General features: G+C 28.6%; 7 protein-coding genes across 7 annotated transcripts; 1 reads left to right on the top strand and 6 right to left on the bottom strand.

The window, feature by feature from the left end:
• Positions 1-4,771: 4,771 nt before the first annotated feature.
• On the bottom strand, positions 4,772-5,707 carry OCT59_010454 (uncharacterized protein; the record flags this gene model as incomplete). The annotated part of the gene is made up of 8 exons (XM_066133018.1): positions 4,772-4,814; positions 4,907-4,934; positions 5,018-5,051; positions 5,135-5,165; positions 5,349-5,384; positions 5,453-5,491; positions 5,595-5,610; positions 5,689-5,707. 8 exons carry the CDS (start codon positions 5,705-5,707, stop codon positions 4,772-4,774), a joined length of 246 nt encoding a protein of 81 aa, XP_066000606.1.
• A 763-nt stretch (positions 5,708-6,470) lies between these two features.
• OCT59_010453 (uncharacterized protein) lies at positions 6,471-7,689 on the bottom strand (the record flags this gene model as incomplete). Its single annotated transcript, XM_066133017.1, has 6 exons — positions 6,471-6,523; positions 6,598-6,631; positions 6,712-6,745; positions 6,811-6,843; positions 7,315-7,348; positions 7,671-7,689. 6 exons carry the CDS (start codon positions 7,687-7,689, stop codon positions 6,471-6,473), a joined length of 207 nt encoding a protein of 68 aa, XP_066000605.1.
• A 2,300-nt stretch (positions 7,690-9,989) lies between these two features.
• OCT59_010452 (uncharacterized protein) lies at positions 9,990-11,231 on the bottom strand (the record flags this gene model as incomplete). The annotated part of the gene is made up of 2 exons (XM_066133016.1): positions 9,990-10,372; positions 10,745-11,231. The coding sequence occupies 2 exons, from the start codon at positions 11,229-11,231 to the stop codon at positions 9,990-9,992; spliced, it is 870 nt and encodes a 289-aa protein (XP_066000604.1).
• A 3,610-nt stretch (positions 11,232-14,841) lies between these two features.
• On the bottom strand, positions 14,842-15,258 carry OCT59_010451 (uncharacterized protein; the record flags this gene model as incomplete). The annotated part of the gene is made up of 2 exons (XM_066133015.1): positions 14,842-15,126; positions 15,193-15,258. The coding sequence occupies 2 exons, from the start codon at positions 15,256-15,258 to the stop codon at positions 14,842-14,844; spliced, it is 351 nt and encodes a 116-aa protein (XP_066000603.1).
• A 1,696-nt stretch (positions 15,259-16,954) lies between these two features.
• On the top strand, positions 16,955-19,393 carry OCT59_010450 (uncharacterized protein; the record flags this gene model as incomplete). The annotated part of the gene is made up of 5 exons (XM_025310698.2): positions 16,955-17,270; positions 17,348-17,413; positions 17,481-18,184; positions 18,244-18,482; positions 18,553-19,393. 5 exons carry the CDS (start codon positions 16,955-16,957, stop codon positions 19,391-19,393), a joined length of 2,166 nt encoding a protein of 721 aa, XP_025179787.2.
• Positions 19,394-22,797: 3,404 nt separating this feature from the next.
• On the bottom strand, positions 22,798-23,260 carry OCT59_010449 (uncharacterized protein; the record flags this gene model as incomplete). The annotated part of the gene is made up of 2 exons (XM_066133014.1): positions 22,798-23,013; positions 23,081-23,260. The coding sequence occupies 2 exons, from the start codon at positions 23,258-23,260 to the stop codon at positions 22,798-22,800; spliced, it is 396 nt and encodes a 131-aa protein (XP_066000602.1).
• Positions 23,261-23,413: 153 nt separating this feature from the next.
• OCT59_010448 (uncharacterized protein) lies at positions 23,414-25,146 on the bottom strand (the record flags this gene model as incomplete). Its single annotated transcript, XM_025325744.2, has 4 exons — positions 23,414-23,632; positions 23,710-24,686; positions 24,774-24,898; positions 24,974-25,146. 4 exons carry the CDS (start codon positions 25,144-25,146, stop codon positions 23,414-23,416), a joined length of 1,494 nt encoding a protein of 497 aa, XP_025179788.2.
• Positions 25,147-25,285: the final 139 nt, after the last annotated feature.

Genomic DNA, 25,285 nt, shown 5'->3' with positions numbered 1-25,285 from the left:
AAATTTTTTTAGCAACGGTATTTATATTATGTGATAATTGAATAAATGATCGGCAAATGATCGACAACAGTATTGTGATAATCACTGGTAAAAAAATGATTTATCCTACACATATCTTACACATATTGGGTACTCAAAATGTAGAAAATCATACACAAATAATACACATATCATACACATATCGGGTACTAATATATATATCATACATATATCAGGTACTGATAGGTATACTATATATATAAAGATCCGATATGTGTATGATATGTGTATTATTTGTGTATGATTTTCTACATTTTGAGTACCTGATATATGTAAGATATGTGTAGGATATGTGTAAGATAGACCATTTTTTTACCAGTGTAAAATAGGGATGTCCGCTATGCTATAGATTAGTACGATAAAATAAAAAACTTTCGTGCTAGTTTTACTTCATAATTTCATAATTTTAAATATTTTTGAGCATTTTAAACTTTAAATATTTAAATATTTATTAAAATGATGAGAACATGAAAATCTCAACAAAATACTGCGCCAAATGAAACAGAAGCTGTATTTATTTACAGAATTACACCATATTACGATATTTTATTTATGTTTTTCATTATTGCAATTAGAAGAACGTAAAAGATGGTCATGGCCATGGCAGAATGAATCAACCAATTGAATTACTAGTAGAATCTTCTGTAAATATTATCAGAAAAAAACTAAAGCAGGTAGTAATCTTAAATATTTTTTATCAATTAATTTTTAAAATTCGTAATATTTTTCTGATTATACTAATTGATGGTTTCTTCTGGTTTCTTTATAGAGAGTTTTTTGATTCTTTTAATAGTATTGATGTCTAAATAAAAAAAGATGAAAGAAAGTGAAAGAAAAATGAATGCTTATGGGGATGCAAAGTAACTGACGAAGAAAGGAAGAAACTTGACCGTAAATAAATAGAGAAGAGTGTGCATAGAAATTTAAATGAGAATAGAGGATGATTGAGTAATGCAAATAAGTCTTCTGTCTTCCCATCCGGGTTATATTTCCCAAATGGGCAAGTTTTTTTAATTCTTAGCGGGTTGGGTGTGTAATGGTCAAATGAAAAGTTTTTAAAATAAATGAAATTTTTCGTAAAATTTCACATTGTTTCTAGTTAGGTAAATGAAATTGATAGTAAAATCGGAAGTGTATTTAGACCACTACTAAAGAGTAAGAGCTGGAAGAAAATAGGTGATATAGTTGTTACAGTGGAGCAAGCCCATTTACTGAGAATACAATAAATAGAGACGTGTCTAAAAATTCAGTTATAGTTGTGTCACCAGGGGCGCTATGTCAACGGAAATTTAGTACGTTGATCGCTTAAAAATCTGCGGCTATCCAATTATAACGAATTGACTGTATTTTATGTTAAATTTACAATATATTTATTTACAATATATTTTACAATAATTTGCTATAATTTATTAAATATACGTGTTAATAAATTGTACGATGTAATGATGCTTTTTTAAATATATATTTGGATACTAAGTATTTGTAAATATGATCATATTAATAACTAACATCATTCTGTTATTAATAAATTTCTAATAATCATCTTCATTGTTTATTTCACTACTACTGCAATTTCATACCTAAGAGGCCTAATTTTTACCTTTTTACTTGATATATTAATTTTAAATAATTAAAATTTATGATTATTCTGAGTTTTGGATTATAGGTCACTTAACTAAAATTTATAAAATAACACAAAAGAAATATTTATAAATAAATAAATTACAGCTACTTGGTCGCAGCTTATGAAAAGAAAGTAAGCAGTGACTAGGTAGCTTCAAAACTGAAAAAATACGGGTTTCAGTAAAGTTCTAGAATGAGCAAACTTTTCTTTCCCTATAAAAAGTATTTATATTTAAAATATAATTAAAAACTTTTTAAAATATATTTAAATTATACTTAAAATATATTTAATTTAAAAATTGCGAAATACTTATAATATACTTAAAATGTATTTAAAATTATCTTAAAATATATTTCTAATATATTTAATTTTTGCCAAAATACTTAAATTATACTTAAATTATACTTAAATCAAAATTTAAGTATATTATAGATATATTTTTTACATACTTAAAATATACTTATAATATATTTTATAATATATTTTAAGTATATTTTAAATACATAAAAAATATACTTATAATATATTTTATAATATATTTTAAGTATATTTTAAATACATAAAAAATATACTTATAATATATTTTATAATATATTTTAAGTATATTTTAAATACATAAAAAATATACTTATAATAGTCTTATAATATACTTAAATTTTAATTTAAATATAATTTAAATATATTTTAAGTATATGGGCAAAAATTAAATATATTAGACATATGTTTTAAGATAATTTTAAGTATATTTTAGATATATTAAAAATATATTTTAAGTATTTTGCAATTTTTAAATTAAGTATATTTTAAATATATTTTAAATATATTTTAAGTATAATACTTTTTATAGGGATTTACTATAAATAATATGAATAATAACATAATTTGTCCATTAAGTTATGTTTATGAATGTTGGTAAATGTACAAATAACGTATATAAAATTATATAGTATAATTTATGTATATTTTTAATGTACAAGTAATGTATACAAAATGGCAAATCTATTTTTTTATGCATTAACATACATAATTTGTAAATATTTGTGCCATTTAATGTACATTTTATGTGCTCCAAAAAGATACAATCTTAAAATATGAGCAAATAATAGACAAATAATGGACATATATGATGTTATATGGTCAAATTATGTATAACTTATGAACAATTCATTTTTATAAGGCTTCAGGGGTTTTGCGTCAACCCGCTTTTCTGCAACTTCTATCACTACAAGGAAATAGTGGAATCCTTTGGGGTCGACTGGCATTTCTGCAAAATCAGCCTGATGTGTTGCATTTAGTTTCCATATAATTACCTTTGAGCATTCTGTTGACTTCTCCTTTAAGGGCTTTTTGTATAGGTTGTAGTGCTCTTCACCTTTTAGAATTCGTGTTAGTATTCTGGAGAAATTGTAGTACTTGTAGTAATTCTCTTCTCTAAGTGTGACATATTACGACAAATTAAAGGAAAGATTTTGGACTTCAAATCTTAAGATGACACAATTTTACTATCTAAAGTGCAAGAAGGAAACTGAGACTACTAGTGAAATACAAAATATGACTACAAATAGACGTTATCGTTTACATGGTGATTGTACAGTTTGTGGCATGCATAAGAATACTTTTACTGGGGTAGACTGGATAATTAAAAAGAAGTCTAAGGAGAAGAAGAAAGAAAATGCTGCCAAAAGGCATCAGACAGCTTACAATCAGCAATACAAGAAACTTGGACAGAAAATTTTAAATGCTGATGACACGTGTAAGCAGTGTATTGATAAATGCCTTAAGGAGGCAAAAAAGAGGAAGACGGATTAGTACTGTCTGAGATCTTCGGCAAGATAAGTGGCTGCGTGCAAGTCTATCATATGCATGTTTCATATTACTAGGTAGCCTTATATATTACTTATGATTTACTCATTATTCAATTACTTATTTTTTCTGATGGGAATAGGACGAGGTTAGTCTTACTGGCTCTACAGACCTTCTAGAGGCTTACCTGCTAACCTACCTGTTAATCTACTGGGTGCATTCATCGTTGCTTGACAGATGATTAAACTGAATCCTGATCATATGACAGATTTATGACAAAATGACAGATCTGGGGTAAAATCAAAAATATTTCTGGAGATTATTCTCTCCCGATTTTTCTGAAACATCTGTTATATCTGTCATATCTGTCATACCCCTCTGATTCTCTCTTATTTTCCTCACTTTTTCCTTATTTTATCCTTTTTTAGTATATTATTATATGACAGATGGTTGAGACAGATGGTGACAGATATGGGGATGCCTGAGCCCGTAGGGTAGGTAGGACCCCGGATATCTAATATAAAGGTCATAATGGACTTTTGGCCAAAAACACCCCTTTTTGCTAAAACTCAAAAAATCGTTTTTTGTAAATATCTCAGCATCCAGTAATTCAATTTTAATGAACTTTTTTTTATTTTGTAGCCCTCATTTAGCTCTACAATTTAAAAAAAAAAGTTCATCAAAATTGGACCACTGGATGCCGAGATATTTACAAAAAACGATTTTTTGAGCCCTGAAAAATGGGCCAATCTGCCGAAAGTGTGACTTATGACCTGTTTTGGAGATATCCAGGGTCCTGGGTAGGTACTGTGAGGTCGTGAAGCCGAGGTGGGTGGAGCCTGCGACACACACATCTAGCCTGACAATGCTCTTGCTAGTTTTATAGCATCGTAGGAGTAAAAGATTGTCAGATTTTCACCAGCAATTACACATTACATTTCGTCATTACGTTATCTCCATGCCACTAGTCGGAATAGTCCATTTTGGCAAAATTTCAAATTACCGAATGTTGGACAAAATTTGGTCTGATCTTAGCCAATTAGTACCAAAAAAATCGGCAACTAATTTTATAAACGATTTGCACTGTAACGCCTGCCACTTGTCAACAAATCGATTAGTAAAATTGGCAACAAATCGGTAAAATCAAATTGATGATTGTTAATAAATCTAATAATTATTACCGATTTTTGTATATTTAGCTGATTTTAACTTTTATAATAACAATTTATTGATTAAATTTTATTAATTCGTTTTATTAAAAATTGCATATTAAATTATTATCTATCTATCATTTATATACACCATTTACCATCCACCATCTATCATCCATCCATAATCCTCACCTAACCTAATAAAAGTCCAAAGAAAACTACCAAAAAAGGAGGAAATGACCAATAACTCATTTTTTAAATAAAAAAATTGGGTTTGAAAGAAATTTACCTGATCCGATAAAATTTGAAGGGGAAACCTACAAAAAAAGTAAAGAAATGGTTGGTCAACCATTTCTTTTAATAAAAAAAATGAAGTTTCGAAATTTTTTTGAAACTTTACCTGGAATATCAGTATCCACACTGGAACTAATTTTCTATAAAAAAAATATAAAAAAATCGTTTTTTAGCTAAAAACATTTTTTTTTAAGTAAGTTTCGAAAATCTATCAAAACATTACCTGGGAAAATGGTAGAACTGAATCAGATTCCCTACAAAAGAAAATAAAAAAAACATTAATATAATGTTTTTTTAATAGTTTCAAATTTTTTTTCAAAACTAACCAATGGAATTCGGTATTCAAGTCAGAACCATTTTACTACAATAAAATAATAATAAAAAATGTTAATAAACATTTTTTTTTAAATAGTTTCAAATTCTTTTTCAAAACTAACCAATGGGATTCAGTATTCACGTCAGAACTGATATCCCTACAAAAAAAATAAAAAAAACGTTAAAATTAACGTTTTTTTATTAAAGTTTCAAAATTGTTCGAAACTTGCCTTTGAGATTCGGTATCCATGCTGGAACTGAATTCCTATATAAAAATAATAAAAAAAATATTTTTAATATAAAAACGTTTTATTAAAAAAATTTTTGAAATTTTTTTTCAAAACTTATCTTTAGGATTCAGTATTCACGCCAGAACTGATATCCCTATAATTAAATATAAAAAAAATGTTAAAATAAACGTTTTTTTTTAAGAAGTTTTGAAACTTTAGTTTTGAAACTTACCTGGAATATCAGCGTTCATGTTGGAGCCAATTTTCTATATTAAAGTATAAAAAAAAACGTTATAATAACTGAAAATACAATAAAGTAGAATAAGGATAAATAATTAGCCGATGGATAAATAATTAATCGATGGGTAAATAATCAGCCGATAAAATTATATTTATAATTTAGTTTAGTGTAACAAAATAGTCATATGATAATAGATTTTTTATTTTCTTAAATTTTCTTAAATTCTTATTAGAAAAAGATAAGTAGATATTAGAAATAATTTTCTTAAAATGTATAAATATCTGCAGATTTCGTTAGAAATTCCACAGTTCAAGTTCGCAATTTGATTTTAAAAAAAAAAAATAAAAATAAAAATAAAAATTTTAGTTCGCCCTTAATAGAAACTAACACACTGTTTAACCTTTTCTTATGAGAAAAGAAGACATTATTAATTTAATGTATATTATTAATATTAAATTTGGGGAAACTATCGCAAAAATTAATTTTTGGGATAAGAAATCATGTTTTGTAACTAACTTTTATAATTTTTATTTTGAACCAAGCAGAGATATTATTTGAACTCAACACGTTGGTAACAACATACGATATTTTACTTAATATCCTATAGGTGGCGTGTCACAACGTTAGAAATGTTTTTTTAAAGAAGTTTTGAAACTTTAGTTTCAAAATTTACCTGGAATATCAGCGTTTACGTTGAAGCCAATTTCCTATATTAAAGTATAAAAAAAAAATGTTAGAAACGTTTTTTTTAAAAAAGTTTTAAAACTTTAGTTTCAAAACTTATCTGGAATATCAGCATCCATATAACCATATTGGAGCTGATTTTCTATATTAAAATATAAAAAAACATTAGAAACGTTTTTTTTAAAGAAATTTTTAAACATTTATTTTAAAACTTACCTGGAATATCGGCGTCCACGTTAAAGCCGATTTCCTATATTAAAGTATAAAAAAACGTTTTTTTTATTAAAAAATGTTTTTAAAAAGTTTCAAAATATTTGTTTTGAAACTTACCTGAAATATTGGTATCCACGCTGGAACTGATTTCCTATTATAAAAAATAAAAAAAAAACGTTTTTAAAAAAGTTTCGAAACATTTGTTTTAAAACTTACCTAGAATATCGGCGTCCACGTTGGAGCTGAATTCTTATATAAAAAAACAAAAAAAATGTTTATAACATTTATTTATAAAGTTTTGAATTTTTTTAACTTTGAGATTCGATATCCACGCTGGAACTGATATCTCTATATAAAAAATAATAAAAAAAAGTTTCAAAAATTTTTGAAACTTAACTTTGGGATTCGGTATTCATGCTGAAACTGATATTCCTACAAAAAAATAAAAAAAAAATTTTAAAAATTAACGTTTTTATATTAAAGTTTTGAAAATTTTTGAAACTTAACTTTGGATATCCCTATATAAAAAATAATAAAAAAAAAACATTTTTAGTATAAAAACGTTTTTATTAAAAAAAGTTTCAAAATTTTTTTTTGAAACTTATCTTTAGGATTCGGTATCCACACTGGAACCGATATCCCCATAATTAAATATAAAAAAAATGTTTTATTAAAAACATTTTATTAAAAAAGTTTCAAAACTTTAGTTTTGAAACTTACCTAGAATATCGGCGTCTACGTTGGAGTCGATTTCCTATACAAAAATGAAAAAAAAACGTTTTTAATATTAAAAAACGTTTTTTTTTATAAAGTTTCAAATTTTTATTTCAAAACTTATTTGGAATATTGGTATCCATGCCGGAACTGATTTTCTGCAAAAAAAAACAAAAAAAAAACATTTTTTACGTTAAAAACATTTTTTTTAAAAAAAAATTTTGAAAGAGTTTCAAAACCTACCTAGAATATCGGTATTCACGCTGGAACTGATTTTCTTTGCAAAAAAAATAAAAAAAAAACATTTTTTAGTAAAAAAACGTTTTTTTTTAAGAAAGTTTTGAAATTTTTCAAAACTTTACCTAGGGAAACGGTATTCATGTTGGAACTAATTCCCTAAACAGAAAAATATTTAAAAAAACGTTTTTTAGTTATAAAACGTTTTTTTTAAGAAAGTTTTGAAAATCCTTCAAAACTTCACCTAAGGAACCGGTATTCACACTGGAACTGATTTCCTACAAAAATAAATAAAAAAAACGTTTTTTACTGTTAAAAAACGTTTTTTTTATAAGAAAGTTTCAAAAATCTTCTGAAACTTTACCTGGGAAATAATATTCACGCCAGAACCAATTCCCTAAACAAAAAATACAATAAAAAAAAACATTTTTTAGAGGACCCCGGACATCTCTAAAACAAGTCATAACTGACTTTTGCCCAAAAATACCACTTTTCGCTAAAATTCAAAAAATCGTATTTTGTAAATATTTCAGCATCTAGTGATTCAATTTTGAAGAACTTTTTTTTATTTTGTAGCCCTCATATAGCTCTACAATTTAAAAAAATGTTTATTGAAATTGGACTACTGAATGCCGAGATATTTACAAAAAATGATTTTTGAGCACTCAAAAAATGGGTCAATTTGTTAAAAGTGTGACTTATGACTTATTTTAGAAATGTCCAGGGTCCTTTTTTTAGTATAAAAACGTATTTTTTGAAGAAAGTTTACCTGAAAAATGGTATCCACACCAGAACTGATTTCCTGCAAAAAAAATATTAAAAAAAAACGTTTTTTATTGTTAAAAAATGTTTTTTTATAAGAAAGTTTTAAAAATCTTTCGAAACTTCACTTAGAGAAACGGTATCTATGCTGGAACTGATTTTCTTTACAAAGTATAAAAAAGAAATGTTTTTTAACGTTAAAAAACATTTTTTTTAAAGAAAATTTTAAAACTTTTTTGATTTAATAAAAGTTACCAAATTCAATGTGAAAAATTAAGGTGTAAGAAAGGGAAGGGAAAAGGACAAAGAGAAGCAAGAAAAAAAGCAAAAAGTTTAAAAAGTTTAAAAAAGTTTGTTTAAAAAGACCTGTAAAATGTCAATCTGGATCATCTGATGATTTTAGTCATTTACCAACTGATTTGCCGAATTATTGCCAATTAGTTATTAATTTTTACCATTTGGCAAATTTGTCAAAATTGTGTCGATTTATATGACCAATCGGTATAATTTTACTGAATGATCTTAAAGGAACAATTTTTCGTATAATAATCGGTATAAGTTAATTTTTTACTAAAAGACCAAACAAGTATTCATTTAACAATCAGTATCAGTCGATTTGTGATTGATTTTACCGATTTTTGCCATTGGTCAAAAAATGTGATGAATCACATAACCAATCAGCAAAAATTATGCCAAAAGCTTTTAATAGTCGAAAGTTTTGATTTCGACTAGTGTGCAAATCTATAAAAATGACTTCATGATTAGTACCTCCAGCCAATCATCTCTTAGCGATCTCATATGCCAAATAAGAGAACTAATTATATTCAAATATTGTTTTGTTAGTATAATACTAGTGTGGCCGGAGACATGACTCAAAAAATAAAGTCGAAAAAATGTATATATATATGCAAATTTTACGTAACACAGTCCCTATTTTCTGGCAAGAATTTTCCTGATATTATACTGCGCATTTGCCTTAACGGTGATCGCTCCATATGATCGTCTAAGCCACTCACATGATTTTGAAAGAACATATATCTTTAGAAAATGATTATTTGCCTTCGAGTTTCAGGACCTTTATTTTCAGCTTTATTAAGCAAATCTACCACTTTTTCCGTAGATGTCACTTTGTGTAGTGTCGCAACTGACCCACGACTTAACCATCCTTTTTTACCCTCCTCTATTTGAATAATGAAATCCTATGTGATCATCTATTTTATTTCTAAGATATTCTGCCTTAAAAATGTGACTAGCTTAAATGGATGCTTCATGAAAGACCTTCGCATTAAAAACCTCTTTCATTAAGCAGTGATATACTTTTTCTTTTAGATCATCGCATTGGTTTTCAAGCTTAATCAAAAGATTAATAAAGTTATCAATCCAATGCATGTTTTTTCGATTGTATGATAATACTTTGTGAACTTCATCGACTATGAGACCTTGACGTACAAGTTCTCATAATTCTGTATCCGATACTATCATATCATTGGACTGGTTCTCACTAGCTGATAGTATGGATTGATTATGCCTCTTATTCCTTTTACGAACCATATTCTTGACTTTAAAAGAGTGAATTCAAAACCTCAAAGAAAAAAATATTATAGAATATGTGTCATAATTACTGTGGAGAAGTATAATATCTAAGCTACCCATGTGATTCGAAAAAAGAAATATAATTCAGTCTATGCTTTTACTGATACTATTGGGATTCCATGTTTAAGAGACTCCCTGCAGTTGAGATGATAAATTCGTTCTCTGTAATATTCACCAGCACCCCATTCACCTTTTATTTCATCAAATATACTTCTGTTTACTTTATGGTCTCCATTACATAAAGGACAGAGTGCTGAACTATCAAGATTAAATGTGTCATAGTGTTCATCACTATCGTCTAAAGATAGATAAGGAAACTTCTTTAGCACCAACCCAATGATATGTTTTCGCTTCTCTTCGGGATCTTCAGGCAAGACTACCTCCAATACATTATTCTGATCAGATCCTTCTAGGACCTCGTAATCTTGTTCTTCATCCTTGGATTTGATAATTAATTCTGGATCAGGTCTGGCTTTGAAGGTAATAGGCTTGAAACCAGAGGCTTAGCCGGAGGTGCCAAAGCAAGGTTTTGCTGGCGTATTTTTCACAGCTTCTGATAATTAATTGCCATGGCTCACATCCAGTTTCTTTTTTATATCTTTTGTAAAATTTGGTATGAATCTTATCTATCAAAATGCTTGGTAACCCACTTAATTTGGCATGCCAATCCAAATATTTGGGGGTTAATACTTTATCGAATTTGCTCATATTTCCTTTTTTTCTATAATTGCAAATCAATCTAATTAGGTAATAGTTGACATGTGTAAAAAATAATGAGACTATGCAATTATCTCAATTTCGTGCTGTTCACACTTAATAAAATAGGATCCAGCCTTATATCTACCTTCTATACTTTCCTCATCATCATGATCTAAACTGCATAATGGGCAAGTCCTTTTGGGATCACAAGATGTCTTGTCAGTAATACCATAATAGTCAAAATTTTCACTACTAAATTCTTTATATAAATTAGAATATTGGCCCAATGTCTTGTTGCGAAAATAGGATTGGTCATAAGTAGTCCTAGGAATTGGTGAACGAGATGTGGTAGAAACGTTTACCTTAAGTTTTGAAAATGCATTACCATTGGTGATTTTCAAAGGCACGTGACTCTGATCATTTCCCGAGAAAATAGTTTTTAAAGTTACTTGATCTATAATATTTTGAATTTGTTCGTTAGTTAATTTTGAAATCTCATTTGCATTGCAATTGACACACTTAATCTTATCAATCCCTACACCATTCTCTCCAAACAATTTGTGAATTTTTTTGGCTCTAAGAGTTTTAATTCGCAAGGCAACAGGCGTAACACCAGCCAGATGTTCTAACATTTCCTTGTATATTTGAGTTCTTGCAGTTTTATCAGTAACTTCTGTCTCATGACGAATTTCAACAACCTTATTTTCAAAATTATCTGAATAATGAACTCAGGACAATCTCTTCATGTCCAGTTTATGTTGCATTTCAAAATAAATGGATTAGGCTTTGTGTTGTAATTTGGCCGTAAGATGCTTCGCAAGAGGATGAATACTGCTCACTAATTTTGGAAGTTGAAGCAATAATACTACCACTCTGTAAATCTCATATTAAATCAAGTTCTATATTCTGATTTTTAGTGAGCTTGATCTCATCAGAGTCATCAAAATCCACAGGTCGAAAAGTGAAAAATCAGGCATCAATCAGTCACCAATCGGCCACCAATCAGGTAGCTAATTGGTGACCGATTGGTGACTGATTGGCATATTCGCCAAATACTGTCACCAATCAGGCAGTTTGCTAACTTTTGATCCAGTGATCAGAAAAAAATGAAATATAGCTCATTGGAATCGTCTCAACAAGACAAATCTAATGGTAGTAAAATCGCATTTCTAGGATTAATACTTGATGAGAAATTAAGTAAAATATAAAAATAAAAATGTATTATTTATATTTTATTTAATATTTTATTAACTATTAATCCTAAAAATGTGATTTTACTACCATTAGATTCGTCTTGTTGAGACGATTCCAATGAGCTATATTTCATTTTTTTCTGATCACTGGATCAAAAGTTAGCAAACTGCCTGATTGGTAACAGTATTTGGCAAAAATGCCAATTAGTCACCAATCGGTCACCAATCAGCTACCTGATTGGTGACTGATTGGTGACTGATTGATGCCTGATTTTTCACTTTTCGACTTGTGATCTTGAATAACCTTTTGCTGATTTCTTGAAGTTTTCTTGATTTTTTCTGACTTCTTTGAAACCATCTGATCATTTCCTGAGAAAACAGTCAGATTATTTTCTGCAGAAAATAATACTTTAAGGAAGGCTGTCTCACGCAGAAGTTTCTCCTTATTGCGTCGTCTTATCCCATCACTAACACTTTTCTTATATGCATCATTCAAGAAAGTATCTATTTTCCTGTCTACCAATGATTTCTGATCATTCATACAAGATGGCAGAGATTAGTCCTGCTTTTCTTGACTATAATTGGGAATTGATAGTAAATTATCATCAGATGAAGAATCTTCAGCAAAACACTTTTCAGTACTTTTCACCTCTACTTTTATCTCTTACATTCGAGTATATGCAAGAAGATGGAGCTGATTGCTTTGCAATTGCTTCCTTGTCATTCTTTGATTATTCATTCACTGCTACAGAACTCTGTTCCACTATTGCGAGTCTGGCCTCAAGCTTTGTATTTTTTTGCTCTAGTTCCTTGACTCTAACATCACGCTTAGCATTCTCTTCAATAAACTGCCTCAGTTTTGCATTCTCAGCCTCAACGTCTGCAACTTTCCTTCTAAGTTCAGGAATCTCAGCATTCTTGCTCTCGATTTCAGCAAACTACTTCCTAAGTTTAGTAATCTCAGCTAAGAGCTTGACATTTAATTCTCTTAATGAATCAATAGATTGAGTGTTTGACATTGTTTTATATAGGATGGGAAGAATTCAAAAGTTCGTTAGCATATATAAAAAAAAACAAGGTAATATATATCTTCATTAGGAATTTCTGATTTATTGATGTAAAAAAATAAATTACAAGATTTGGTAATACATAAACTTGTTTTACAAAGTCTCTATACTAGGAAATTTAATTGCTCATAAATCTCTTAATCGATTAATTGATTATTTCAGGAGAAATTAATCGATCAAAAATTGATTAGTCACGTTTCATCAACCAATTAATCAACTAAAACTAATAATCAGATGTTATTTGATCAATTTGATCGATCAATCAATTTAATAATCATTTTTTCGCAAAAAATATTTGATATTTATATCCTATTAACATATTAAATTTATTAAAAACAATCAAATTTTAATATTAACTGGTAAATAGTAATTATTTTATTATTAAGACGTATATTATTTAAATGGATTGATGTATTCCATATTTTTCTTTAAAAAAAGTATTTTATTAACTGTTTCTGCTTTTAATCTATTCCTTTCAGAAGTTATTTAGTTACCGGCGTCACTAAAAAGTCGTTCACTAGGAACAGAGGTAGCTGGAATTCCCAAATATTTATGTGCAACTTTAAACAATGTTGGAAACTTTTCCCTATTATTAATTCACCATTTGAAAATATCAGTATCAAGAGAAGCTTGGGGTGTGCGAAAATTATCTAAATATTGAGTTAATTCATTATCGGTTGATGAATGTATTTGAAGACCAAATATCCTACTTAAAAAAAATTGAGATCGGGATTGAGATAATGGATAAATTTGTATAAATATATCATTATCTTTATATTCTTCATATTCTGTATTCAATAAAAGTTTTGCTAGTTCCTGTAATTCATTAGACTAACCGTACATTGTTTTAGATCTAGGATCTAATAAATTGGCTGATAAAGTAGAATTTGGTGGAATATTCCAATATTCAAAAAGAGCATCATAAATTCCTTTTTTGATTGAATTAATTATAGAATTAATATCATCATCAGATGATAATGGTGAATATTCCGCAAATTCATCCTCAATCTCCAAGTGTAAATTTTCTTCATTATTTTCCTCGTTATTTTCTATTTTAATTAATGGTTAAATTAGTAATTATTATTAACATAATATAACATGATATTTATTAGAAAATAATTTAATATAATAATTGTTTACCATCACTATTTACCGAAATGTTTGGATCTGGTGTATAATCATATTTAAGTATTTGGATTGAAGAAAAAATTAAAGAAAGTGTGCAATATTTTTGACCTCCAAGAAACTGGGTAGCACTTTCAATTGGAGTTAATGTTTCAATCAACTTATCAAGTAATTTCCATTCAATATCACTTAACATTAATGCTGTTAATCGTTAATAATCTTTTCTTGCTTCATAATCTGTTTCCAAGCTAAGTGTAACACATAAACGGTTTATTGGTTTTTTTTAATTCTTTTAACCATTTACAGGAAGCTAATTTTGATTCCCAATGTGTTGGTACCTCTGTAATTGTTCTAAGAATCTTTAATGGTTTGTTTTTTTCATATTGATTGTTTTCATCAACATTTTCATTATTTTCCACAGAAGGTGATAATTCAGTTTCATTAGTTATTCGTTCTTCTTGTCTAATTATTTCTCTTTGAACATCTTCTAACCTTTCTATTTGCTTAGGTAATTCAAAAAACTGGTTTAATTTTGCATATCTTTGAAGATATGGTTTTATTTGTTTTAATCCTTTAAGCACGCAAAGCTGAAGAGTATGTGCTGAGCATGCTACTCTACTCACACCATCCCATTCATTAATTGCCTTAACCATATTACTCCCATTATCTGTTACTGCTACATTTACCTTCTTTTCTAATCCCAAAACCTTTAACTTTTCTTGAATAGTTTTGCGAATATGAGTTCCGGTATGTGGATATGAAATTTTTTCTATGCATACCAATATATCACATAATTTCATTTCCTGAGTTAACCAATGACACGTTATACCAATATATCCAGTTTTAGCTCTTGAGGTCTAAAGATCAGTGGTAATAGAAGCATAAATGCAAGTTTCTTCAACGTAACTCTTCATTAATTCAACTGCTGTTTTATATCCACATCCTATATCCCGTTTTAGAGTCGCATAACATGGTGGTGGATTTATATTATTTATCATTCGCTTAAAACCTTTTCCTCGCACTGTATTATTAAAAGGTAATCCATCTGTAACGATACAATCTGCTACTCCATTATGCAATTTTTGTTGTAATAGTTCCTTATATGGTGTAACTTTTTTAAATTGTTCATCAACTTTTAATTGCTAGTAATGTAAAATTAAAATTAATATATTTGCAGATCTGTTTTAATTATGCAAATCAATACGTACTTCGGATTTTTTTTTATATTCATTATGAACATTATTAATATGATATATAATAGTACTTGTTTGCATTTTATAGATACAACTATATCCGCACTCATTACCATTGTCATTATCATTGTACCTGCAATATGCACGACCATTTGTTTTAGCCTGAAAAAACTTCTATACAAAACTTGTTTTTCTAGTATTAGAAATCCATTGTGGTTCTTGTTCTTTTTGTTCTTCTATTTACGTAATATTGCATTGTTTTTAGATAAATGTGAAATTTCTTTTCTTTTAACACGCTTTTTTGAACCTGGAAAATTTGCCATTTAAAAGTATATAATATATTTTTCGTGATATTTTCGCGTGTTTCAAAAGAAACAATATGAATAAGGAAATTTTAATACCAATAATATTGTAATATAAAATTACTTGCACATACTAGTTGACAATTAAAGAAAGTAGAAATTCGCTTAATTTCCATAAATTGCAAATATATTTTTAATTTTTGTTTGATCGACCAATATATGATTATATATTTTAATCGATTAGTTTGATAATCGATGATTGGTTAGCTTGATTGATTGTAATTGGATTTAAAATCATATGATCGATGATTGATCAAATTAATCAATCATCGATCATAATCAATATAATTAAATTTCCTACTCTATACTAATGCCTGCCAGTATTTTGTTCGGCTATCTACATACACTATCTACATACTAATACAATATCCCAACATTAACTCTAATTTCATTTGTCAACATCAATATTCTGGATAGAATAAATGGTCGTCAGTTATTATGCATAGAACACACTGGTAAAAAAATGGTCTATCCTACACATATCCTACACATATCTTACACATATCGGGTACTTAAAATGTAGAAAATCATACACAAATAATACACATATCATACACATATCGGGTACTTATATATATAGTATACCTATCAGGTACCTGATATATGTATGATATATATATTAGTACCCGATATGTGTATGATATGTGTATTATTTGTGTATGATTTTCTACATTTTAAGTACCCAATATGTGTAAGATATGTGTAGGATAAATCATTTTTTTACCAGTGACATGCTGAGTCAGAAATAAATTAACAATACTGACTTTAGTAAAACTCACTAAAAGTTTATGTTCTCTGCCTAATAAGGTCCTTGAAAGTTCTGAACAAAAAAATAGATATTGGCTTTGCAAGTTCTGAGCACAGGTCGAAAAGTGAAAAATCAGGCACCAATCGGTCACCAATCAGGTAGCTGATTGGTGACCGATTGGTGCCTGATTGATGCCTGATTTTTCACTTTTTGACCTGTGGAGTCGCTTCCTTATAAATGCACAGTCATAACCGAAATATATATTGCGTAGTCTTGTCCAGAACATTAGTTTCGCTGACCAGGAATTATTTTGATTGGCACTCTCATGTAACATTGTGACGTATTTTGATAAAATTTTTTTTCGTAATGATCCTTGACACATTGCTGACTCTGTTCGTAGTATTACTGACTCACAGTTTATAGTAATTAGTCAACAACCGTTTATGGAAATACATAAATATATGATATATAATCAAAATGTCGAACTATTCTTCGCTATTTTGAGTACTTTCGCCATCCCGGGTACAAACTAAAATCGAGGAAAAATCACTTTCTGGTAGGTCTAAAATTGTATCCAAAAAGTCTTTTATTTGTATTATACTGGAAAATTACTTTTTGATCATTGTTTTTAACACTCGATTTCCGCATTTGCAGATATACCAATATTATGATATTTTGCCTCGTTCAAGGTGACGCTATTAAAAACTCTTTCCCAATTGATACTAGAAATTACGCGACTTTTGGGCACCTCAGAATAGCCATAAAGGACGCGAAACAAAATGCCTTCATTGGTATTGACGCAGACAGACTGACATTATGGAGGGTCGATATTATTCAAACCAAGGAAAATCAAGAAGTGATCGTAAAAGAGTACAAAGGTGTAGAGTTGCATTCATTCGAATCTGTTGGAAGTTATTTTCAAGAAACACCCACTAGTACTAACATCCGCATCATCGTGGAACCGCTTCCATCTGTCACTACTGGTAAGTGTCTCCCAATGGTTTACCTCTCGAACAAGAAATTCGCGTTATTTCACATCTTATATTTTTTATTCAATCAGAAAAAGGAAAGCGATCGCTAGTAGATTCAGACAAAGGTCAAAATAGTAAAAGAGCGAAATTTGCAGGTGTGTAATTTTTTGGATTCAACTAAGACTAAATATCATCATTTTAATATGTAAGATTATTTTATAGATTTAAATATAATTTCTACTGCCCATAAAATCATGGAAGGTATAATGAAACTTGACGAGAATGAATCTACTTACTCAAATCCTAAAAATTTCCTTTCGTTACCATATCCATACCTTGGTGAAAAATTACCAATAGATAGATTCGCCATTGACAATAATCGTTATTTTAACTTTATGGGACGAAAGGAATTCAGGAACATTTTAGAAACCATAAACAAACTTCGATCTGGTACTGGATACATGAAATTATTTGTTTATGGTACTGTCGGATATGGCAAGTCACATATCCTTTCAGCAATTGCATGCTTCCTTTTTCGAACAGGAAGACGTGTTGTATTTCTTCCTGATTGTCGCCAACTGGCAGTGGACCCAGTAGATTATACCAAGTCTGCCTTATTTCTTGCCTATCATGATGATGATGCAAAAATAAACGAAATTAATTCCTGTGAAAATTTTGAAAATATCGTAGATTTTTGTAAAAAATTACAATTCAAAGAAAAGTTATATTTCATTGTCGACCAAATGAATGCTTTAGATGAACTTGATAATACTGGGATTAGCTTAAAAATTAAACAACAAATTAATAAAATGAGCAATTACCATTATTATATAATGAGTTTTTCAGCTAACAATAAGACAATACTATATCTTATGCAAAAGCAAACTGGTGAATTAAAGATCAAGCTTTATGGAGGGTTTAATGAGGTAAGATTAAGTTACTTTATGTTGTGAATTTTTTGTATATTAACATAATGTTTATTTAGGAAGAGATGGAAGAATGGTGGAAAAAGTATAGTTTGCCAGCAATGAATGATCAGGAGAAGGAACGAATCAAAGACATCACAGGCAAAATTCCACTATTCTTAAACTTTTTGCTAGAATATAGTCACAAGAATTTTGAAGATGCATTTGCATATCTAAAACAAAAATTAAAGTCAATAATACAAAAGCCGATAACAGAATATTCGGAAAATCTACTAGGCAATAAACATACATGGGATCGGTAAATATATTTTTGATTTGTTTTGTAAACTATATGATCTATACAATGCTGATTTTCTCTGTTTTCATAGTCATGTTGGATTAATGTTGTCATTCATTACAAATACACATCCTAAACTGGGCTATAGAAAAGATGATTATGATCATCGTTACTTTTACATCAAAGATGACAATATCTGTTATTATGTCTGTGGGCTTATACGAGATTCCATGGCTGAATATCTCTTTGAAAAAAGAGAAATGGAAATATTTACAAATATAAAATGGATCAGTCGCATATCAGATTTCAAAACCAACCCATCGGTTAAGAGATTTTTTGTTGAAAAGGCGTGTATTGCTAGTATTTTTAGGAATGGATTAATGGCAAACCGTGTAAATTTTAAGCCTGGTGGTATGGAATTTTTTTATAACGAAAAAGAAATTAAGTTTTCCTCGAATAAAGAGAAATGTATATTTTACTTACCATGCTGTTGGAACCAAGAGGCCATCAATGGATTACTGATCTCGCAAACAAAGGATAAATTGTATGTTGCCCCAGTACAGATTACTCTTAATAAGGATAACCATTCGGATTCTGAGAGAAAGTTTTTCTCCAGTATCTGGCCAAATTTAAAACCAAACTTATCAAGTTTTGAGGATAAATTGGAAATAATGTTCATATGGATTACACACAGTAGTGAGACAGATGAGTCGGTGGAATGTATAACTAAAGAAACACGGAATAAAAATCATGAAATTAATCCCAATTATACTCAGGTAGTAATTGGATTTGGGAATGTCAACAGTGATATTAATAGATATTTACCTAATCAAATCGTTAAAATTGAGAAAACAAACCGCGAATCTGATAAAGAGACTAAAGAACAAAAAAATGCTCAAAGGAGAAGGGGAAGGCCCAAAAAAAGTTTGTAAATGTAAAATGAAATGTGTACGAAGGGAAGGGAATCAAAAAAGACATAGCTAAATATTCTGGAAATAATATATACATAATAGAATAACTAAACATAATAAAAGTTTTATTTCACGTTGAAAAAATCTTTAATTTTTTTCATTGTTTATGATAAGCTAAAAAAACAAATGTAATAAAATGAACGAAGTAGCGAGTTTAAAGGGAGGAAGCATCTCGAGCCCTAACCCATAAAATGAGAGTTCCTTCCTGCTACTCTAATGCCAATTTTTCAATTACTTTACAGAAACTTACCATTTTTAATCAATATAGAATCGATATCGTTAAGTTTTCAAGTGATATCATTTTGATATCATTTTGATATCATTTCAATATCGATTTAATATTGATACGATATCAATTTAATATCGATACGATATTGAAATAAAGTATTATCACTTTGATATCATTTTAATATCGATTTAATATTGAAATGATATCAAAGTGATAATACTTTATTTTGATATCGTATCGATATTAAATCGATATTGATGATATCAAAATGATATCAAAATGATATCACTTGAAAACTTGAAGTTTCTGTAAAGTTTACGGTTTAACAGCTTAATATCCGCCCAATCAGATAATGCAAAATTGATGAATGCATTACCTTTGATTCAATTTCGATTAATAACTGGAAGTTTGGCAGCTTATGATGGGTTTGATTTTAATGAACTTTACCATTTTATGCAAAATTTTCATCAAAATATCGATAACACGATTACTACTAATAGCGAAGAATTTCTGGGAGAGATGCTTACTCCAAGAAATTGAGTATCGTTACCAAATGCCACATATGAACTATTGGTGAAATATTATAATGATATATACGATTGGAATTTTACATCAATTGCTGATTTAGCTTCAAGTGATTTATCATCAGGAGATTCACATCAATCAATCGTTGTATTGCCAATTGTAACCCAATTTGGTCGTATTCAGATTGCTGCCAAAATTTTTGGGTCAAAAAGTGCACCCTAATATCAAAGAAGTTCATATATTATAGCCAAATTTATACAGGACAATGAGTCCATAGCATTTACCCTGGTTATGTTCAGTATTATTTCAAGCATACAGTTCAGCTGCCAGTCCTAAGACGTATTGGCTCGCTTTTGTCAACTGGTATTTATGGGCACCAAATGAGAAAACAAGATTTCATTGCAGAATCGGCAATTAGGATGATAAAAGTTGCAACGTTGAATTGTGGAAATATGATTTCCATGAATTATCTAGAGATGCCATCATGCCAGGACCCTGGAAAATACTTATATAGGTAAGATCCCAAAAATATTTTTTATTAGTAGCTCTAAGCATAGGTTTTTACTATGATCGCTAAGCATTGTTGATATCTAACCTTAAAAATTATATAAAAATAAGCAAATCAATCTTCTAACCTAATTAAATTTTTATTATAACACATATAATTTATAAAATATATTTATTAATTAATATATTTTATTAAATCCAATTTTAAATATGTTGTGAAGCTAAACAAAACATAATATACAAATAGATTAACAATATTCAATTAATAAAGTTAATAAACAGTATAAAAAAAATTCAAAATTAATACTATTACAAAAAATGTAAATTTCTCCATAAGTATTATACTTACACCCATAAATATTAATATGTAGGTAGTTTCGACTTTGCTGAACAATTATCAATTAATTTAGAAAGTCGATTTCATTTGACCAAAGAGGTGTAATTACGCTCTAAAGTTGTAAACGGAGAAATGAAAAATTCAGAAGTTAGTACTGTTATGAAAAATGCACTTTTCTCCATAAGTATTATACCCATACTCATGAAAATTAATATATATATAGTAGTTTCAACCTTGCTGAACAATTATCAATTAATTTAGAATTACGCTCTGAAGTTGTAAACGGAGAAATAAAAAATTCGGAAGTTAGTACCGTTATGAAAAATGCATGTTTCTCCATAAGTATTATACTCACACTCATAAAAATTAATATATAAGTAGTTTCGACCTTGCTGAACAACTTTCAATTAATTTAGAAAGTCGATTTCATTTGACTGAAGTGGTGTAATTACGCTCTGAAGTTATAAATGAAAAAGTGAAAAATTTAAAAGTTATTACCGTTAAAAAAAATATGCTTTTCTATATAAATATCATACTTAGCCTTATGAAAATTAAAATACAAGTAGATTTAACTTGCTGAACAAACTTACTTAAGCATAAAAGATAATTTGATATAACCAAAGTGGTGAGTAGTGAAATTATATTTTAAAGTAAAACATATTTATAGTAATTTTATTTAATAAAATAAACATGTATAATATAGTAATTTTATATTAAAAATAATACACTGAGTTTAATAAAAATTAAAAAGATACTATTGACAGATAATTAATAAAACATTGAAAAAAAAAATGAAATTTCATCAAAAAAAAATTTTTGTTTATGTATTTATATAAAATTGTGAAATGTAGTACAAAATTAACACTCACCATTAGTGAAAATAAAATAAAAATTAATTATAAATTCAATATATAATATTTTAAAAAGTTATATAAATATAAAAAATAAGCAACTAAAAACTCTTAGTATTTTAAAATAATACCAAAAATATGCAATTTAATTATCTTACATAGTATAAAATTTTCTTAAAATTAAGCATTATAAAATTCTTACATCATAAAACTTTTCTATGTTGGCTAAGCACCTTAGTACCTTACATATATAAGCATTTTTCGGGGGTTCTATTATGCCGATTCATAACATATACAGTCGATTCTTACCTAGCAAATTTACAGTTGGTACACGAAATCCAACTACTTATATGGCAGTCATACCAATTAATAGACACACAGGTCGAATGCTGACAAACCAGCTTTCAATCGGATGTCAATAGCCTTCCTTATTGGATGCTGATCATAAGTCAATTGAAGAATATTGAACTTATAGTATGATTGCCAATTGTAGAAAATCAATGGCGGCAATCGTCACATAATCATGTATTGATCAGTATCAACAATTGGATTAAACCAGATTATAATAAGACTGTATTATTTAAAGAGCAATCAAGTGTAGCTGATTATTGTAAATGTAAACTAAGTATCACGATCAGAAGAAACGATTTATTAATAAATGAAAATTAGATAGTGACTGATTGGATTTAATTTTCTAACCGATTGAAATCAATTTATTTATTTATAAGCAATAAGCGTTATTTTTACATGAAGATAAATATGCTGTTTTTATAAAAATTACTAAATATTAATATTACGCAATAAAAATTATCTAATGTTATTAATAAATGTTATTATTATGTAAATCTATTTGTAAATCAAAGTTAACGAAACAAAAATATAAATTGTAAATATAATTCGTCATCCAGCATTAAATTTATGAAAGGGCATCGGATTTTCTTCTATAGCAAGCCCTTTCGACTTCATCCTTTAGAAATCCTTGATAATCTCCAACTGCCCATTTTGGTGAATGAAATGGTGCAGTTTGTTCTTTTTCGTAGAAATTATCATCATAAACACGAATTCGTTTCTTTGGAACCTTGGAAGTTTCTGTAAATAATTGATCAATATAGTTTCGTAGAAACAACTTAAGCTATAGTAATATAATTATTAGTAATATGACGACTAATATCAAAAGATTAATTATTAAATGATCTTACAGTCAATGAATGCCACTTCAGTTTCTTAACAACAATATTGTGTTTTCCATTAAGATTTTCAGTATCTGTCTCAGAAACTTCAGGTGAATAAAATGCAGAAATTTCTTTAATTTGTTGAAGCTCATTTTTTTTAAATTTCTTAATCAAAGGATCATTGATTGCTTGTAAGTTCTCTATCATTCTGGCTCTCATCAATCGTTTCTATAATTAATGATGATAAAAGATACATAATTATTAAAATTACATCAAATTAAAATTATATTTGATACTTACATCATTTCTACGACTGTTTAAATGCTTTTTTCGTGCTTTTTTATCTTGAAAAGCCTCTGTTCATGATTTACTTAAATGTTCTTCACGTTGATGTTTATGGCGAGCATGAATCATATCATATATAACAGCTTCCGTAACCAGAAATGCATCCAAATCTAAAACTTTCATTACAGTTGGAATTATTGTGCCAGTTACAAGGTTATGTTGTGAATTGAATGTACTGTTTAGGTCCAATTTACTTTTGGCTGGAATTCTCTCAATAACCCAAAACAATTCTCTCTAAAATGTAATAATTAACAATATATATGTATCAATAATGAAATTTATAAATTAAATTTCTGATAAAATTCACTTACCCTCAAAGCTTCCTTAAAGGTCTTAGGCAAATCCTCAACATTTAAATATTTTTGTGTCCTCTGATGTAATTGTTGATAAATAGAGGAAGATCTTCGTCTAGATTTTGATCTTTGTTTAGAGGAACTTCGATTGGATTTAGATTTTCGTTTAAATTTGGAAGTTCTTTGATCTGATTTAGGTCTAGATTTGGATGATCGTTGAGATTTCGATCTTTGATCTGATTTGGATCTGGATCTTTGTTCAGAATCAGAACTTGATTCGGAGTAAGAACATTCTTGCTCGGAGTCAGAAGATTGCCCAGAGTCTTGCTCGAAGTCAGAATATTCTTGCTCAGATTCACCATGGTTGTGCTTCTTCTGACTCATTTTTTTACTACTTGAATAGAAACCAGATGGTAATGACAAGTGAAGTTTTGGAATTCGTACTGGAGGTCTTGAAGATAAAGAGGTGGATTGTCTTTGTTGCGAAGGTGAAGTGAAGGTAGATTGTCTTTCTTGTGAAGGTAAAGTGGAGGTGGATTGTCTTTCTTGCGAAGGTGAAGTGGAAATGGATTGTCTTTCTTGTGAAGGTGAAGTGGAGGTGGATTGTCTTTGTTGCGAAGGTGAAGTGGAGGTGGATTGTTTTTGTTGCAAAGGTGAAGTAGAGGTGGATTGTCTTTCTTGTGAAGGTGAAGTGGAGGTAGATTGTTTTTCTTGCGAAAGTGAAGTGGAGGTGGATTGTCTTTCTTGCGAAGGTGAAATGGAGGTGGATTGTTTTTTATACAAAAGATTTTCTGGAATTATAAGTTTGAAAGGTCCTGTATTATTATGGTTTACTACACATGAGTCCTGTAAAGTTTCTTCTGAAATTCTAAGTAATTTTCCTTTTCCCATTTTCTTAGATGAACTAGTAGCAATCGCGGCTCCCTCATTGGTCTCTCTTAATTTTCCTTGTTTGATAATTTCTCTTAAATATTGAACTTCTTCTTCTAATGCGGCTATTATGAATTAAAAGAAAACAATTAGATCGGTATGTCCTTGCTGTTATATGTACAACACTATTTATAATTTATCCATATATTTACCTTCGTTTTTATTTTTATTATGTGATTGATTATCTTTTTCAGAGTCTTCCACCTTTGAATTCTCAGTTGATCTATCGGGAGATAGTGTACGATCATGCTGATGATGGAAAGAGCGCTTGTCTTTTCTATTAATATTACGAGATTATAAATAAAAAATAAATGGTAATGTCATCTATTAATATTTATAATTTACTGCTCACCTTTTTTTGTTTTTTTTATATTGTGTATCTTTTTTTCTTCGCTCATTATTTCTTGAGCGATTTCTATCCCTGCTATAACTGGAAGAACAGCTATCATTTCTTCGCTCAATATCTCTTGAACGACTTCTGCTATAATTAGAAGAGTGGTTACATTTTTTTTTATGACAAGTCATTTTTGTTGTTGGTATAAGATAGTAAAAGAAAAAATTCAGAAAGAAATTTTGATCAATGAGAATTTTAGATGATCTTATATATTTGCAGAAAGATGCTAAAATAGTCTATTTGGCAACTTATTATAGATTATTAACTCGA

The sequence above is a fragment of the Rhizophagus irregularis genome, chromosome 18 (genome assembly GCF_026210795.1).
Source record: "Rhizophagus irregularis chromosome 18, complete sequence".
Taxonomy (NCBI): Eukaryota; Fungi; Glomeromycota; class Glomeromycetes; order Glomerales; family Glomeraceae; genus Rhizophagus; species Rhizophagus irregularis.
Note: the sequence above shows the minus strand (reverse complement) of the source record. Positions and strands in the feature narration are given on the sequence as shown.